The sequence below is a fragment of the Haliaeetus leucocephalus genome, unplaced genomic scaffold (genome assembly GCF_000737465.1).
Source record: "Haliaeetus leucocephalus isolate CR32 unplaced genomic scaffold, Haliaeetus_leucocephalus-4.0 Scaffold143, whole genome shotgun sequence".
NCBI lineage: Eukaryota > Metazoa > Chordata > Aves > Accipitriformes > Accipitridae > Haliaeetus > Haliaeetus leucocephalus.
The window spans coordinates 1897878-1916461 of NW_010972579.1; the positions used below are offsets into that span (position 1 = coordinate 1897878).

Here is an 18584-nt window from a genome sequence, read left to right on the forward strand (position 1 = left end):
GTCCTCACAAGATAAAGGAGAATAGGATAGAAAGGATCCTGTTTCCAACCTGTTTGACTATGAAAGCTTTTTCGTCTCTTGTATTTAAAAAAAAAATAAAGCACATTTTGTTTCAACCCCAAAACTTTTCACATTCGGTTAGAATGTGGAAAAAAAAAAGAAGTTTCAGAGTCATCAGCCCATTTTTGAAAGGAAACAGCAGCAGATTACTTTGCTCTGGAATGATTGTTTAGGAATGTGAGCTAATCCCATAGTACTAAAAAAGCCATGATCTAAAGGAAATGTTTTGAAATTGTGAAAGGGAAATGTTGCAGCCAACCTGAGATAGAAACTTTCCTCTGTTGATGAAGCTTTTCAAGAACAGGGCTTTTTGTCTGTATTTGAGATGGGAGTGGTTTGAGGTTTCTCAAGCTCTCAAGGTACGAAAAATCTGAGGCTACAACCAAAGCAGGACTCAGATTTCTGAATTACTATCTTTTACTCCCCCCCCACTTCTTTATGGAAAACTGACAGGATTTTATACTTCTCTTCTTTCCATTGCTCTTCTGGTACCTGCACAAAAATTAAACCAGGATCTCTTCACCTTTAGCAACCTTACACCAGTGCCCCTGGACACAGGTCTCACAGGGACTTGCACCCACGCTCGTCTCCTCCAGCAGCCCATGGAGGAAATGCAAAGAGGCAGCGTCCTCCTGTCAGATAGAAATCAAGAGCTTTAAAAATTATTCCCAGATCTGCTGTTTACCTATTTTATGTATTGAGAGGTCTTGTCACATTTTAGTACTTAGTTTTTTCTTGCTCATAGCCCATTTAGATTATAAGCGGATTATTTATTTGTTCGCCTTCCCTCAAGGTCTTATGGCTCCTCTTATAATTTGCTCATGTAGACCAAAATCAAATCTCACTGGATGGCTTGCCCCTCCATTTTCCCCACTAAAGAGAGTGTTTTCATGGTGACTACTTGGATTGCTCTCTGTCACCCTGGACAAGATGGTTGGATGGCTCTCCATCCCTTGCAGTCCGTGCTGCTTGTGTGTTCAGCGATTCCTTGGGTCCCTCCTGCTGAACTGGGAGCGGCTAGAGGAGGATGGAAACTGTGATGGGATGATTCCCATGTGCATCAGCAGAAACAAAATGTCATTTCCATTGGAAAATATTTCAAGGTGTTTCAGCCTTTCAAGATGAAACAAAATCTTTCCTTGCAAACTGTCAGTTCCAGCCATTGTTCCAGTTCAACTTGCCTGTTCCAAGGAAAACAAATACATTTTGACTTGAAATGGCTAAAGCTGATACCAGCTCAAAATCAGCCCTTCCCTACCACACATTCAGAGTTAGGAGAGGATCTTGTTGTGATCAAAAACCTTCTCACTGGTTTTATTCCAGCTTCTCCAAACAAAAGTTTCCGGCATGTTTTGTATGACGGATGTCGCAGCTTTCCATCCTGTGCTGGGTGATGCCTGGGTCATGTTCTCAGCCTGCAGCCTGAGATGGAGCCAGAGCTGCCAGCAGCAAGGTATGGCCAGCCTTCACCTTAATTTTGGGCTTCTAGCTGCTAAATATCAATGCTGGAGTGAACCCCATGGGAAGAGGCACCATGCAAAGGTATTTTGCGTGGGGATGTAAAGAGCATGGGGCAGTGGTCTCTCCTAAGAAAGCCTCTGAGGAGGAGGAAGAGGGGAATGAAGAGATCTGAACTGCTTTGGGCATGCAAAAATGGGTCTGTCAAAACCAATTTCCAGCAGACCTTTACAAAACACATGTTGGCAGGGGTTGGTGGCTGCCAAATCTCAATGTCTTACTCACAACTGCCTCTGCCTCGCATCCAGCATGAGGAGAACAGGTTTTATTGGTTTGTTTTTGGTTTGCTGCTTATTGAAATTCAAGCTGTTTTATTTAGTGGGTTGACCCTTACACAGTGACAGCCAAACCACACGCACACGCTCTCACAGTATCGGGGAAATTTGGAAGATTTCGAACCAAACAAGGAGTTTTTATGAAAGTTCTTAGTTGGGGAAAAAAAAAATAAAATTAGATGATTATGCAACTTTGCTGGCACTCTTGTTGCCATCGTCATTAAATAAGTCAATATATAGTATAATAAAAATATTTTGCTGCATATTAGTGGACACTGAACCATTTTCCTTGCAAACACATAACTCTCATTCCATATTTAACAGTGCCCAGAGCTTCGGGACTTGCAACGGTATGAGCAAGTCTTGTGGTCAGATATTAGGAATGAGATGTGCTGAATTCACTCTCTTTTATCCTCTTTTTATTGAATTTAACCTTTTTTCCAGAGGGAAGTGGACAAGCATCCAAACTTTGTGGTTTAACTGTCCTTACCAAAACTTCAGGAGGGATCAAATCAGAGCTATGATTGCTGCACAATGTTTGGACTAGCTCCTTTTGTGTAATGTAGTAATATTTATTAAAGCTTTTGTGTACTTTATTTATTTATTTTTTTAAATTTCCATTCAAATGGTGGCTGCCAGAGCTCTCTGAGGTCTTGCTAAATAAAATCATTTCCAAGGTAAAATGTCAATATATCCACCAAGCATCAGCTCTTTGAGGAGGTGAAGATTTCTAGTGGGATGTGACAGATGTGGGCACATGGGTCTTCCCATCTCCGAAACCACGAAGACCATCTTAGCTCTTCTGCCCCTTTCTGGGGCTTTTGTGGGGACTCTGTAGTCATGTTGATGCCTGGTCTGTCACATCACCAGGAGCAAGTAAGATAAGAGGGTGCCGCGTTGCTCATGGTGATGCATCTTGCACATCACCTGCCAGATCTTTGCAACAGAAGGACATGGCTGAAATGTGAGCTTTCCATCAGCTCTTTTCCTGGGGAGGCCAGCGTTTCTGGATTGCACCCAACTGAGAGCAGTTGTTGAGATAGGTGATGCTGAGATGTCACTGCCTTCTTCCCTGTGCTGGGATGTGCCACCTGCCAGTAGCCAGGGCATGGGATATCCTTCTGGATAGGACCCTCCTTGAGCTGCTCAAGGCCTGATTTGGTCACACATCTTCCCCCTCACCCTTTAGGATGGCACCTCTGTAGACCTGCTACCAGGGATTTAACAACATACCTATGAGCAGCAGCAGGTTTTGGTGCTGCCGGATGCAGTCTTTTTGGTGTGAAATAACAGGTTTGCCCTCCAACCAATTTTAAGGCACAGGAGAGCCTGGAAAAGTCTGTCTCTCCTGGGTACATAGGTCCGTGGAGGAATCAGGGTTAAGGAATTTAACAAAAATGTTTGAGACTCTACCTTTCTAGGCTGCAGAAACCTTGCTTAGGGGCACTGTTCCTGAAATATTTACCAACTGTAGAGTTTATTGGCAGTGGGCAGAGTTAAATTAGACTGTCTCATCATGATCACTTGAAGCAATTTCAAGGAAATGCATTCCTGCTTTGAATGGCACAGTCAGATCCTTGTCTGCCTCATTTAATTGCTTTTACTACAGGGTACTGATGCTTTAGATTGCAAATCCTTGGAGGCAAGGACTGTCTCTTTGTTCTGGGTTTGCAGAACACATCCTGCAGCTAAGGCCAGGGCTCTGGCCCGACTACAGACATCTGGTTATTTTGAATACTGTACTCAGAGAGTGCCAGGAGGGCTTTACAGTGGTGGCTGGAGGGTGTGAGAGTTGCAGGGTCCTCACTGGCTCAGCCCTGCTGGGTACTGACGCCTGGTATTCACAGCACCCATGTTACACTGAGTGATGCACATCATCTTCCATCACTGTGATTGCTCTTGTTTGTGGTGGGGCAGCTTTTATTGTGCATGCAAATGTCATGCAAATGACTAGCTGGGGAGGGTGTGGAATAAATAATCTTAATTCCAATCTCCCACCTCCTCCTTTTACCAACCATCAGAGTTTCTTCTCTGGAGCATGCTGAGCAAAAGGCCCAAAACGTGACACCAGGGGGGCTGGCATCTTTGAAAGCTGTTACAGAGAAAGGAGAGATGGAAAAGGTATTACAGAGAAAGGAGAGTTGGCTGGTCCAATGAGGACCCACCAAAATAATCCACACATCAGGTCATCTCCATTTAACTGAAGAGCCTTTGGTATATTATGGCAGGGATTCAATTGGTGGTGAGACTCAAGTGGCCTAATTATAAACAAGACCTACTTAGAAAAGGCGGAGGAAAAGAAAGTGGCTGTTTAAGAGATACGACATAAAGCACTACCAGGGCTCATTTAAAAGCATTTCCTCCACTCCTCTGTTGACTTATAGCACTCTTAAAAGTGGACGAGCTTTCTGCTTTCCCCTCTGCTCTTCTTAAAGATTCAGCCTGCCAAAAACACAGCCTCCTAGTTTCCAGGCTCTGCAATCACTCTCATGGTGCAGTTGCAGCCCTGCAAAGCCTGCCTTCCCATTTATTCCTCCAGAATGCACCTTTCTCCTGCCCTGCCAGTGGTTTGATGGGATTTGCATATGGGATGGCGAGCATAACAGAGTTGCTTCATGTATTTATTAGTCACCAGTGCAGACAAATACCCTCTGCTTTGGGTTAGCTGGTTGCGGGCAGCTGACCATGGGAGGGATGGTTTAATGCTGACAAACACCTCTGCCATCATCTTCATCATAAATTACCTCCTCTCACATCCTGCCTTGACCTCACTCCTAAGCCTGGGTGTGGCTGGCTTCCCTGCAGGGCTGGTGGCCTCGGCCAGAGGCTAAGCAGTGTCGCATCCCACTCTGGGGCTCGGATGTTGCTTGTCCCAAAAGCTCCTCTCTTTGTGCCTCTCCACCGTGGGGACCGTGGTGCCCCCTCACCAAGGCTGGACCACCTCCTCAGGTGCTGGTAAACCACTTTCCCCTCATTCTCCATCCCCAGGAGCAGGTTGGGCTGTGAGCCAGCCAAGCCTGTTCTTCAGGTATGGCTGCGTACCTCCCTCTGACCAGTATTTCTGCTCCAGATCAAATATATGTTACTGGCAAATTAAATCCAGCCTGTCATAGTCTGTAATTACCATTGCAACCACAGGCATTGGCAGGAGCCATTGGTGCATGCTGCCCGCCCCATCCCCTTCGGTCCTTGTCCCCCACTGTGCCACACCACCAGCCCTGGAGAATAAATGGGGTTTCCAGGGGGTGGGTTTGACGTGCTGGTCTACAACCCCAGGGACTGGCTCTGGTAACGCAGCGGGGGGATGATTTTAATCTGCATTCCCAGAGCAATGTTTGTACTTGCAAGTCTGAAACCCTCCAGGAGCCCCAGGGGCTTTGTGTTTGCTGCCGCAGAGGCTTGTGCTGTCCTGGTACTGGTGTGCAGCAAGTAAATTGGGGGTCGTGTGCCGCCAGGAAGTTTGTTTTTAAGCTGTGCAAGGTTCCCAAATAAATACAGGGATCACCTTTCGCTCCCTTCCTAATCCCGCTTGCAACAGCACCACCCACAAAGCAGGAGACCCAGCATGTCTCAGGCGATAACCTCTAGGGCTGCTTGTTTTATGAGCTGTGTGTAGGGCTCTGGTCCTGCTTTCATTCCTTCCTGCCTCTTGCAGAGCCTCCCTAGGTCTTCCCAACATGATGTGTCTCTCTGTCTGTCCATCCTCACATCTCCTCCCATGGCTGACATCTGTAGTAGGATCTTCATTGCTCCTATGTCTGAAAAGACCAGAAGTTCGCTTGGATCACATCTCACTCCCTTATTCTGCTGAGCCAGGGGGTCCCAAGGTGCAGTCCCTTCTCCAGCTTCTAGTTTTGTCCAGCAACAGAGGATTTCCCAGGCTGGGGGATGCATACAGGCTTGCTATGGGCTTCCCTGTTATTGCTGGATCACATGAAGCCACCAAAGACTTTGGAAGGCAGCTGAGTCTTCTGGATCCACACCTTTGGATCTAGGGAAATAACTTCTGACCTAGCAGGAACCAGGTTCCTCAGGATGTCTGACCACACAGTTCACATTTTGCCAGCTCCAAGATGGGAAAATGAGTTCCTTGGCCCATCGTTCTCTTGGGGCCAGGACTGTCTAGCTCCAGACCATGGATGGTATTTCAAGCAAGTCTCTATGAAATGAAATACTGACTGCAAAAGTCCAAGTCTCAGTCCTCAGTCACTGATAGGGAGGCTGCTGGGAAAGAAACACCTTCCTTTAAGAAGGATCTGCTGGTTCAGCTTCAAACGTAGCAGGGACTGTGCTACTGTGCATGCATAGCACAGCGGGAAATCATCTTCCATGCTAGGATGCAGTGTCTCTTCATCTAGTAACAAGTCTTCCCAGGGGCCAGGAAGAACTTCCCAGCTGAGTCCCAGTTGGACTCAATGATCTTTGTGGGTCCCTTCCAACTTGAGACATTCTATGATTCAGTGTCAGTGGGTACACATCACCTTTTAAAGCCCAGCAGGCAAATAATCATTGAGAAGAATAGGTTGGGGGTACCATGGAGGAAAACTGAGATGCTTTGGTCCCTGCCAGATTGAAACCAGGTGGTAAAGCAGAGCTAGTCTGGTCTTCACCCCATGAAAGCATCAACCTACTGCTTGGTAGAAAGAAGTAAGGAGGATGATGCAGGGAAAGAGGAGAGCTGTGGTCATGTTGGAAGAGTTTGACCCAATCTTGTCCCCAGCAGAAGAGAAGTGGCTTTTAGGGTTCTGATGTTCTGCAAACAAGGTGAGCGTCCCCTGGTAGCAAAGAGGGACCTGCCTCAGTTCCTGCATAGCTACACCAGTGTAGGTTTGGTCTGCCCATGGGAAACATGCCTGGTGGGCAGGTTTCAATTGATAGCTTGGTTTGGATGAGGGGAGGTGGTAGGGTAGGGGATGAACTGGTGGTGTACGTGGAGAGCTGCGGGCCTGATTCAGCTTTGCTGGTTGAAGTAGCTGGTTCCTGCTCAGCAGCAGCAAGCATCCTTCCAGCCGATGTCTTGGCCAGGGGGGCATGACTGCTGTAGGAGGAACTCATTTCAAAGGCTGAGAAAGAAATGCAGCCCCAGGAGCCATGTAAAATGAACCAAACCCTGTTGATATGCGGTCTTTCCTGCCAGGCACTTAACATCAACCATATCGGTCTAACAAAGCACAAGAGCACAACTTGAAACCAAACTCTCCTCCTCTTGTCAGCACCGCTGTAAATCACTTTCCTTCTGTGCACTCGTCTGCAGGCCAAACCATTCCTTGCCAAGGCTGTAATCCTGCGGGAATGAAAATGCACCGGAGAATCCTGAAAAAGAGGTGAGTCCCCTATTTTCTTGTGTGCATCTCATTTTGTTATGCCTGTTGCACAATCTGTTGTCTAAGGTCCATAATTTAAAAGCAAAGTTGGTCTAAGAAAGCTAGAGCTGAATTTGTGTCCAAGGGCTGGAATTTCTCTTCCAGCAGGATAAAAACCTAGGAGGTGTCAGCAGTGCTGTCTGATGGTCCCATCTAGGTAGACAGAGCCTGCTCAGGACAGCTCTTTGCTTCTGCTGCAAGACAAAGCGCCTGTGCTGGCCATGGGGAACCTCGTGATGCTGCTGCAGCATCCAAGTACTGGATGCATCCTTAAATTGTGTCTGCCTTTAACAACTGAAACAACCATGACTGGACTTTTAAATTCAGATTTGTCAGCTTTTATGGTATTATTTGCTATAGCTAGATGAGCTGCCAAGGCCTGGGCAATGCTCCTTGCTTGGGAAAACTGTTCACTGGAAGCTTATTCGTGGGAGAGTAGACCAAGATGCTGCATGGCGTGCGTAAAAGCAAGGTGTGCAGCCCCGCAGGGAGGTCCCCAGTGCTGTAAGTGGCTCACAGCTGGGTGTGAAGCAGGTGTTTTCTTGCCTTACCTATTGCAAGAGCTGCAGATTGAGAAATACAATGGCAGCGTGGGTTGCCAGCATGATTTCTTCCTGCCCTCCAGCAAATCAGCCCAGCTGAGGCATCCCTCCGTGTCAGAGATCTAGCAGGGGCTTGCTGGGGGTGGGTAGCCAGACCTGGGGAACACAGTGCTGCCTGGGGACCCAGGTCCCTTGGTTCAGAGCATGTCAGAGGCTTCCCCAGCCTCTGTCTCTTCCTCAGCCAGCCAGGACGTGTGGTCGGTTCCCACCAAGGACTCACATCCCCATGGGGCAGTGACATCCAGTCCACGGGGGCGTTTACCAGAAGTCATGTGCAGAGAGCCTGGATCCCCTTTTGACTCACTGCAGCTTTTTGCTTCCCCTTGTAGGGGTTATTAAGCCCACCAGCACAGGGTTTCCAACCCCATCCATGGGATGCGGCATTGGAACAGGAGTGTTTCTGCCTGCTGCCCAGCCTGGGCACAGGCTTGTCAGGCATCGTGCCGCTTTCCCAGTACATTTTGGTGCATGAAGACAAATTTGTACTGAAAAGATGAAGTTAGTGGCCGAAACAGCTGCTGTGTGGAGGTGGTTGTTATAACAAAGTGAGCGTCACGGGTCTCTGCAGAATAAACTGAAAAGACAGGGCCATTAGCGAGTGACTCAGGCATTGCCTGAAAAATGAGCTCAGCAGCACATCAGGCTCACAGGGAGGATGGGAGACGAGCAGAGGACATGTTGGCTTGCTTGAGCTTTTCTATCGGTGAGCCTGAAACTCTTTGTCTCTTGCTGTTGAGTGGCGGATAAAAGGGCTCAGCTAGGTCTGATGGGGGAAAAGGGTCTCTTCACGTTGTGTCCTGACCCCAGATCTAGCAAATTTAGGGATGGGAGTGGAAAAAGAGAGATGGGAAAACAGGATGCTTTTTTTGCCATCCATAGGCCAGTGATACCCACCTGTCCCTGCAAGCAGTGCTCCTGGGACAGGGTTAGGAAATTGGGAAGCTGGCAGCCAAAACTAGCTCTTTTTATCTTAGCAATGCTAATTTTCACACCACTTTCAAGCCCTATGCCTGGCCAGGCTGGTGCCAGACCCCAAAGATCCTGACCCAGGGGTCCTCTCGCAGGACGGCTTGGGCGAGGTGGGAGAAAGGGAGTCTCCCATGGGTGCAATGCACCCTCTCGTGGTGAGCGGCCACGGTGGGTGCCTGGACAGGGCATGGGTGTAGGTGGGTGCCCACTGACCGGGGCTTGGATCCTTGGCATCCTACTGGGATGTGTACGTAGGGACCCGCCAACCCTCCCATGGGGAAACTGTTTAGGGAGCTGGCATTTGGTTTCTCCAGGCTCAGGGCACCCCGAGACAGGCTCCATAGTTTCCTGAGGGGTCCCCCGCAGCTGTCACCCCCCTTCTTTATACGGGGAAAAGCAATAACTCTGGCAAAATTCTTAAAGCTGGCTTCCCCTCAGCTGGGATCAGCCTGCCCTTCTCCCTCTGACACTTTTCCTCCCTGTGAGGAGCCTGCAAAAAAAAAATCAGTGCTTTGCATAAACAAAGCCCTGGAGAGGTATTGGTAAAAAAGCAGTGCTCAGGAGCTTCACAAATGCAGTTTTTTCTACAAGAGAAAAACAGAAGGTTTTTTTCTCTGTAACCCCTTAACCCAGGGAGGGATTTCTCTGTCTGGCCACCCAATTTCCCCCCTCCCACCAAATTTGGGAGCCTCATCTCAGTTTGCTGAAAGGTGCCTCCCTTTCCTCTCACCCCTTCAGGGAGGACCTGAAATAAAACCCCAGTCACTTTCTCTGCGGGAAGGCTCCGCTGTCAGTGCTGGTACCTTGTCCAGCCGTGTCCTGCAGCCTTGGACGTGAGCACAGCAGAGGAGAGCTGCTGCAGGGGTGAGCGGTGGGTGGGGGGAGCTGGGTGTCCCCCACGGGTGGGCAAGCATCGTCACACTGCCACGGTCCCCATCCCCAAAGTAGCTGGGGCTTGGCGAGCGCTTGCTCCCACCTGCTCCTTGCACACTGGCGTTAGCTTCCTGCGACTTTAAAGTTCCCTCGGCGCACAAAGCAAAAGAGGGAGGAGAAAGAGTTTCATCATCGCTCTGGAGAGCAGACTTATAAAAACTTTGCGCTCAGGCTGCCTGCCTCACTCCCAGGCTTGGAGGGTTTTCGGCTCGGACTGTGCGGGCTGCCGGTGGTGGGACAGGCCAGAGAGGGACGGGAGCCCACACACAGCCCAGCTATTTGGGGCTCCCCAGGAAGCCCCCACAATGGGAGTCCACCCCGAAGCCAGCAAATCCCCAGCTGACGTCCCCAAAAGGTCCAGCACCTGCTCCCGGAGTATCTTCTGCAACATCAAGGTAAGGAGTGGTGCCTGGCAGGGATGCGCCGCTTCCCCGGCAGGGAGGGAGGAAGATGCTCACGCAGAGAGTGACCCCAACCCATCCCACGGGTCCCCACATCCCTGATACAAACCTCCAGTAAAATGAAGTGTGTTTGCTAAGATGCAGAATTTGAAAGTCAACTCCTCGGGCTGTCCTGGAGAATGCCGCTGAGGTCCATCCCGCTTGGCACACGGGAAGGGCTGGCGGAGCTTGGTGGGTTTCGGAGCGGTACCCTGGAAGCGTTACACCCCATGGAAGCAGTGTGGGCAGCTCTCTGTGGGCTGTGGAGCTTACCCACGGCGTCCGGTACATAGTGTGCTGCTGTTTAGGGAATGATTAACCACATCCTGGTGTGAAAAGAAAACACTGCCCTTAATAACACTGACTTGCTTTAAAAACCTTTGTGAGAAGGACATTTTTGAGTGACAGAAGCAAAATCTCGGCAGGTTGAAGTGGGTTTTCTGGTGTTGGCTGCCCAGTTACTCACCTGCCTCTATTAGCAAGGTGAGAACTGTCATCTTAAAGCCGGTTCCTGCAAGAGCTTCAGGCTCTTGAGCTCACTGCCTGTGTGAGAAAACACCAGCCACCCTGGCCACCTCTCATGTTTTAAACCCTGCTATCCATCATGCTTTTAAACCACTCCTTGCCCTGTCTTTTTTTCCCCCACAAGGCATATTTTGGCCCATTTTTGGATGGGCATTGAGGCTGCTGCACATGCTGGTTCCCGTCCCTGGGAAATCCGCCTGCCTTCGCCAGGATTTCTCTGGGTGGGGGGGATTTTTGTTCCTTGCTTGTCAGCACCTCCGCATGTTGGCATCCAAAGCAGCTGGCTGCAGTTTTGGGGAACGGCAGCTCCCAGCAGCACCTTCCCACGGGCAGAGCAGCTTTGGGTACATGAGAGGGGCCACCGGTTGGCAGGACCCCCTTGTGCTGGTGCTGCCGGTCATGCCCAGGGCTGGGGTGTGATTTCCCACTAGTAGTATTGAATACGAGGATGTGTTTGCTGTGAGGAAGGATTTGTCAGCACTTCCCAGCTAAGCATGTTTTCAGGAGTGTGCAGCCATGGGTAGGGCATCGCAGTCTGGGATGGGTTGGGGTTTTATTTGCCACCCATCTTTCCTCACCTTGCATGAAGGATGGCACTGCCTGCTCCTCTTTGGGCTGTGCTTGCTTGGGGTTGGTTCCTGGACAACAAAAGTTTCACCAAACTGGGGGGGCCCGAACAGTTCTGTCGGGGTGCCGTGCGGATGCTGTAGGGTGCCATGGGGCTGTTCCCAACAGGCTGCTCCTCCTCCTAGGGGCTCCCAGGGCTGGAGGCATCATTCCAGATGATGTCCTCCAGTCCTACATCCCTGAAGGTCCCCACTGCCTGGGCTGGGCTATTCCAGCAGGTGACTCGATGGTCCTCTTTGGCTGTGAGATCCAGGAGGAAGAGTTTGAGATTACCCTGGGTAATTTAGGGCTGCCTCTGGGCTACTCTGACATGCCTCTGGAGGGGACTGGTGACCTGATCCCTCCTCTGGTGTGGGTGCAAAAGGTGGCCTTAACCTCCTCCAGGCTGCTCCAGTAATGACCATGGCTCAGGGTGAGTAACGTCACCCAAAACCAGAACCCTTCTTGCAGTTCATGCTCTTTACTGGAAATACGTACAGCTCCCTTCATGCTTGCAAAAATATCCTGGAACCAAAAAAGCATTGCCAAACCCGATGCCTTTTGCAGGATGTAGAACTTTAGGGTTAAAAAAAAAAGCCCCAACAAATGTTAATCCATTTCTGCATCCCACAGGCAGCCGCAGGATGCGGGCAGGAGTCGGGCTGGGCACTCAGCACCCAAGGGCACTTGGTCAGGGGCTGTGTCCAGGACCACCTAGGGGCATTCAGCCAAGGGCAGATGACGTGGGGGTGTCACTTTGCCGGTGGCAGGAGCTCTGGCTGTGCCGGGAGGTGCCTGGCCAGCTACCTATGCTTGTCAGCTCCAGCTCGAATTGCCTAGCATCTGGTGCCAGCCGGAGGGCTCAAGTCTTAATTTCAAGAGTCTGAAGCTCCCCAGACTGGCCAGGAACCCACCACTGAGCCTGTCTGGGAGTCCTCGGAGGTGATTTCGGAGGGAGAGGTAGTGCTACAGCACCCAGTGTGGCAACCGTGTGCAGAGTGACCCCAGGAGCAGGAGATACTAGCAGAGACCCCAACCTCCTGCCTGCCCTGCCTGGTGCAAATACAGCTGCGCTAAGGGAAAAGCAGCCCTTTTGTTGTAAAAAGTCAACAGGTTTTTCCTAATCAAGGGGAACCAGCACTCGATTTAGCACAGCCCAACACTGGCACCATGCAAGCGCATTAAGGAACAGTTTGTGCTCTTTCAAAACATGCTTGTTGGCATCAGATGGGTGATAGGCACCATCGGGGATGGTGGGGAGTCAGAACACCCATCCTGAAGTGAATAAGTTCTTGCTTTTAAGAGCAAATGTATATAAATTGACAGGCAATGACATTCCCCACCCTTTCCTGACCTGTTCACTCTTCCTGTGCTGTGACATTTGTGTTAAAAAAATATATACATTAAAAAAAATAACTGCTTCAAGGTGGGAAAGCACTAGCCTGTGTGCAGTTGTCAATCCTCTCAGCCCCCCCCCTCAAATTAGTAGAAAAATCAAAGTGTCACAACTGAATTTCCAGGTTCGAGAAGTTGTTTTGTTGTGAACGGGTCGTCAGAGGGCAAGGTGTATGGTAAGCCTTTCAGTTTATATGGCTTTATAGCTCTTGTTTGTATGAGAAGCCATTGGTGCTGTGAATAATGTATTACCTAAGTCTTCATCCAGCACCTAATTGTGTGGGAAGCTGCTGGCATCATCCCACACAGAGACAGGTACTATAAAGAGGTTTAAATCAATTGGACACAGCGTCCTCATATAAGCAATGGCAGTTTCTGATGGGGACAGTATTTCCAACACAATAAAATCCCCTAGTTGTAGCAGGCTCCAAGACTTAATCACGAAGCTCATATTTAATCCTTAAAGCTCACATGCCAGGATCATTTTCAGAGTGCCTTTTGCAGGGCTGGGGCCAAAAATAACAAATTCTTTTTCTGTGCAAACTGTCTTGCTCCTCCGTGTTCCCCGCGACAGGGGACCACTGCCTCCCTGTGCCAGTTTCCATTGCTCGCTGGGCGGGGGGGTTGGCACTGGCCCCATTACTGCTGACGTTTGGAAGTGGAGAGCGTGATGGTGCCGGGAATGGGCATCACGATGCCTTACACTATGGGCATCAGAGAGGGAAGGGTCCTGGTGGAAAGCAGCGGTTTTAATGGTTCCGCGGGGACCTGAAGAGTGGGATGGGGATGGCAGCTCTGGGGCTGGGTGGTTATGGAGGGGCTGCTGGCGATGCAGGAAGATGGGTGCAGAAGCAGGCGTTCGGGGAGGCAATGCCCTGTGGATGTGGATGCTGGCTCATATTTGTGCTGTGACACAGCAGGCATTTACAGCTGATCTCTGTACCCTACGGGAACATGGTTGGTGACAGTTCCTTGTTGCTGCTGTGGAAGTTACTCCCTGTCATACAGTCATATTAATGACTGTAGCTAATACTGCAATTACACCAAACAGCACCGAGGCTCTGTCTACACTGATATGGCTCAGCTGACAGCATGTTTGCTGTCTGCACCTATCTTGTAGCTGGAATAAACCTGGTCATTGTGCTTATGTTTTTGAGTGTCATCTCAGATGTGGCAGGGTTGCTTGAGCCCCTCTAGAAGCTGGCTGTTTGTCTTGAATCACCTTGAAGGGAGAAAGAATGCAAAAGGCCTTCAGTTTGGGGGGCTGGCAGGTTGCTGCTGAGTACTGTCCCCTACGAGAAGCCTAAATCATCTTGGTAATCCCACAGAGGTGGTGGAGATGGGTGATGATGAGCAAGGACAGCCCCCTACTTTGAAGTTCACTAGAGCTTCCAGGGTAGTGCTAACTGGCACTGGGATTTTGGGGGGTTGCAGTTGTGCTGCTTGGCAAATGCAGGATGAAGCCACGCTTCAGGTGGATGCCAGGAACCGGTGGCACCGGGGACACTGAGGACCTCACAGTCTAAAGGAACAAAACAGGTTTGAAAGGTGGAGCAGAAGTGGATGGTTAGTATTTTTGATACCCATGCATGGCCACGGACGTCATCGATGTCCCTCAGTCCAGAGTCCTAACTGCTGTCTCAAATCATCATGTCCTTGCCCACCTTCCAGACATCCACTGAAAAAGGATTATTTCAAAGGCATTATTTATTTGCAGTGCCTCAGATGTTTTGGCTTCTTCACCTTTATTGTCTCTTTCATGGTTTTGTGCTATTTTAATAACTGCTCTTTGCTTGTTCAGGATCCCCAGAAACATGACAGATATAAATATCTTGTTATTTAGTTGAGTTGGACTGGTTTCAGCTGGAAGTCAGTTAGCTTGAGTGTGCAGGGGAGCAGCGTGAAATGGTTGGGAGGGGAGGCAGGGGAAGGCTTTTACCCTGTGGACCACCTGGTGTGGAAAAGGAAGCAGGAGGATAACAGAGTTATTGTCATTTATGTCAGCCGGAGGGAGTCCAGGGGGTGATTTAAAAGCCTTAGGGACAGATTTTAATTGGGTGCTACACTGGGGCAGGGAGAGGGATAGTATGGAAGAGTGTAGGAGAGGGGACAGCAAGGTCAGGAGGAGATTGTGGGCTCTCAGAGGGTGATAAGGCTTTAAAGCATCCCAGGGTGAAGATGTTGGGGGTGTATGGGGTGCAATGGCCAGGAGCAGGGAGGTCTGTCTTCCCTGGGGAGGCAGGGTGCCTTCTGCAGAAGAAACGGGAGTCTCACCTTGGGCTCTAAGGTCCCAACAGCATCAAGGGGTTTTGTCCCTTCCTTTAAAGGAACAAAAGGAATTTGCTGAGGACTGTATTTCAGAAGCCTGGAGATGTAACAGTTGTGTTCTCATATCCTGTTGGAAAAGATTATGCATTGCTTTATTTAGCTGTTAGCAAGAATAGGAGATTCATCAAGTCATTGGTCTGAAGATGGTATGGCTGTAGGTTTGGAGAGGGAAGCACCAAGAGGAGAAAGTCATTGTTGATAAAGGCCATTGGTTTAAGCAAGAAAATCAAAGGATATTCCAATACTGGGCACTGTGCAAGGAGATATGGCAAGTTGGATGAGTGTTTGTAGCAAAGAAGCAAGCAGGGTCCTTAGGACAAGGAGTGGCATGGGGAGAAGGACCCACTGTGACTGGGGTCTTCCAGCATTCATGGTGATGGTGCTGGCATCAGAAAGCAAAGGTTGGGTTTGGATGGACACAACACCGTGTTTATGTCTGGTTTTGATGAGATCAGGTTTCAAAAGTGAAGAGCCATCTGGCCTTCACCAGCAACACCAGCAGCAGGATAAGAAAAAGATGGGGAAGAGCCAGATGGTAAGACGGGTTGGAAAGTTTAGTGGGATCAAGGTCTAGGAGACATGAAACAAGATAATTTTATGAGGGGTGAGGTGGTTTCAGTGCCCAAACACAACCAAGGAGTGGTCAGCGTAGATAAGATTATCATGAACAAAACGGGAGAGGAGTGTCGCTGATAGGGAACACGAGGCATGGCCAGGGCTGCGGGCGTGCGAGAGGAGTGTTTACATACACTTGTGGGTCAGGGAAAACGAAGCCAAGCTGAAGCTACCTTCAAGGAAATCATGATCAGATCCTGATGCACCATAAAGAAAAGAGACCTTCAGAAAAAATGAAAGAGCAAAAACCCAACCACACAACCTACCTGCACGCTCGGGCTGGTTGCAGGAAGAAAGAAGGCTGCTTAACGATATGCATCATATTTTGCAGGTAGGAGTATTTTCTCAGCAGCAGCTTGGGAAGCAGCAAACTCTCTCACCTCACGCACTGGTCTCAGCAATCCTCCACAGCCAAAACCCTCCTTTCTTTCTGACATCTGCAATGCTCACCTGCACATTAAGGCAGGGACATGTTTTTATGTCCCCCAGAGTGCTCCCTCTACAGCAACTGAGTAAAGCAGGGCTTCCACAGACCTTGCAAGGGCATCAGGACACAGTGCAGGGAAATCCCATGTCTACATTCATTGCAAAAAAAGCAAACATTGTCTTTGCACTTGATAATTGGGGTTGTAAAGCGTGGATTACTTGGCAGTAGACAGTCATCATTGCATTTAATAATCTGGGCAGCGGTGTGCTTCTGACAATCCCTAACCACTTCAATTTTTTTATTAGTTTATTTTTTGCAGTAGAAATAAAATTTAGGAGCCAACTTCTGCCACTGGACCGTGCTTCAGGCTCAGAGGTTTTGTGCTAAGGGATGTGCTGCGTGGCAGGGTATTTGGTTCCTTCTGTGGAAATGTTGGGGTTGTTTTTTTTTCATCTTTCATGGTGCTTTTTGATCTATAAATCTAGGCAGCTGCATATAGGAAAGACATGCCAAAGAGGGATGTATTTCCCCACACATGTCCGTATATTTTTCATTTCCGGCTGATGTATTTCTTTTGAACTGAGTGATCTCAGCCATCCTACTGCAGGAGGATCTTAGTGTAGTGAGTGTTGATCATATACAAGCTCTAAAATAAACAGCCTGCCTTCTCCCTCACTATTAAAATTTGGGGGATATTCTTATTACTTCCTAAAGTTCCCTCTTCCCCTTTCTTTTTTCCCCTTGGAAGCTCAGGAGAGTAAAGTGGAAGAAGCCTTCAGAGGTGGGCAGGTTGGGGTCTCCTCCTTTGGGCCATGAATTTCCACTAAGGTCAAACAATTTTGCTTTGGCCCTCTGGAGCCCAAAATGCAACTCTAATAGTACTATGTGGAGGGAAAGAGCTAACAGAGCATCCTTACTCTTGGTCCTTTCCACACGTTTACTCCAGCCAGGTTCATTTTGCACCTTCCTGCAATAACTACTCTCGGCCACGTCCTACCTCAGTGTCATCAGTCAGCTGGGAGCAGTTTGGTGGGCTCTGTGAGGATCTCCACTCCTCTTTACAGTTCCCCAGGCAGCTCTTGCATCCATCTAATGAATTAAGCCCTGGCTCCTTCCATCCAAGCTGCTAGCAGTGCTGCCGTGGGAATACTGTTGGGCATGGAGGTTAGCACTGGTGCAGGCACGTGAGAGCCGGAGCCTGGAGCTGCCAATGCTCTCTCCTCACAGGGTGAGCTGCACTGTCAACATTTCCACCTCCTCTATATCCAGGCAGGGCTGCCAAGGTGAAGACACTGAAAAATGAGGTGAGGGATGAGCATGAAGCTGTGGAAGCAGAGCAAGGAATTAACCCTTAACTCCCTCCTCCAGTTAACAGAGGAAGGGGCAGTGGCCATGCTGCAGGTAGCACCATCTTCCCAAAGCCCTGGTCCCTGCAGAGCAGAGCCAGCCTTGCTCCTGGAGGATTTTCCTGGCTCCTGGAGGCTCCATCGAGGCAGTTCACTCTTTTGAAAGAAAAAGAAACCTGAATTTTTTACCTGGCCTTGACTCTGACCCATGTCCAGCACATACATGCTGGGGTTATCAAGCACTTCGTGTTTTGGTTTTTTTCTTACTTAACCCAACTTGCCAAGCATTTTATTGGCTGCCTTGGTGACCAAGGGATACTCCCCCAGCCTGGCCCCCAAAAATCCTCTTATGAAACAGCCCACCTTTCATAATAGGCTTTTCCAAAGTCCGGTCTCTGTGTACCTGTTTGTTAAGGCCAAGGACAGTGGTGACAGTGCATTATCTTACATAAGCAATATGGAAAGAGAGAGACACAAGATAAGGGAATAGAGCTTAGCAGACCCAGTATGTGACATGGGGTAGTGCAAGCGCCTGCTGCCTACCAGCACTGCCTGCAATGGTGCCTGCTCCCAGTGCATGCATCCAGCCCCAGGAGCAGCAACCTCCCTCTGACCCCAAGAACACCCACCCCAAGGATGGGTTTACCCCCCTGGCTCTGGCTTCCTCATCCTTGTCTCCTTTATGGGTTCAGCACAAGGCTGGGAGACCCCCTTTCTCCTCCCAGAGCCTTATTTTATTCCCTGTGAACTTCAAGAAAGTGGAAAGGGTGCAGGTGGGTCTTCTGAGCTGGTTACAAGGGCTGAAACACCATCTCAGACATCTCCCAGGAGCGCACCAGCCACCGTGGCCATACCTGGCATCCCGTGGGGACGTCTTGGTGCCAGTATAGGGTCTCAGCCTTGCTGCCCCATGTTCATGCCTGGGGCCTGCCTGCTGCCCCACCTGCCCCCACTCTCAGCCCCACCAGCCCTCTGGGTCAAGATTTGTTGAACATGTCTCCTGTGAAGGAGATTTGGCTTGGGACTGACCGAATAGCTGTCAGCTCTCTGCTTTGAACCTGAGAAGTGTTGTCCAGACCATGGAGGGACCAGACCCCTCTCTTCCCTGCAACAGGGTGGGTTTCTTTTCCCTACAAAAAAGCATTGTCCTGGGAGGTGCTAATTCCCACGAATGGGGCGGGG

The 18584-nt window shown here is 49.6% G+C and overlaps 1 protein-coding gene across 1 annotated transcript in view; it reads left to right on the forward strand.

Moving 5' to 3' along the window:
- The first annotated feature begins 10025 nt into the window (after nt 1-10025).
- SLCO2A1 (solute carrier organic anion transporter family, member 2A1) overlaps nt 10026-18584 on the forward strand; it is a 28091-nt gene continuing 19532 nt past the window's right edge. The window contains exon 1 of the mRNA XM_010561191.1: nt 10026-10115. Coding sequence (XP_010559493.1) covers nt 10026-10115 — 90 coding nt within the window. The remainder of the gene's footprint in view (nt 10116-18584) is intronic.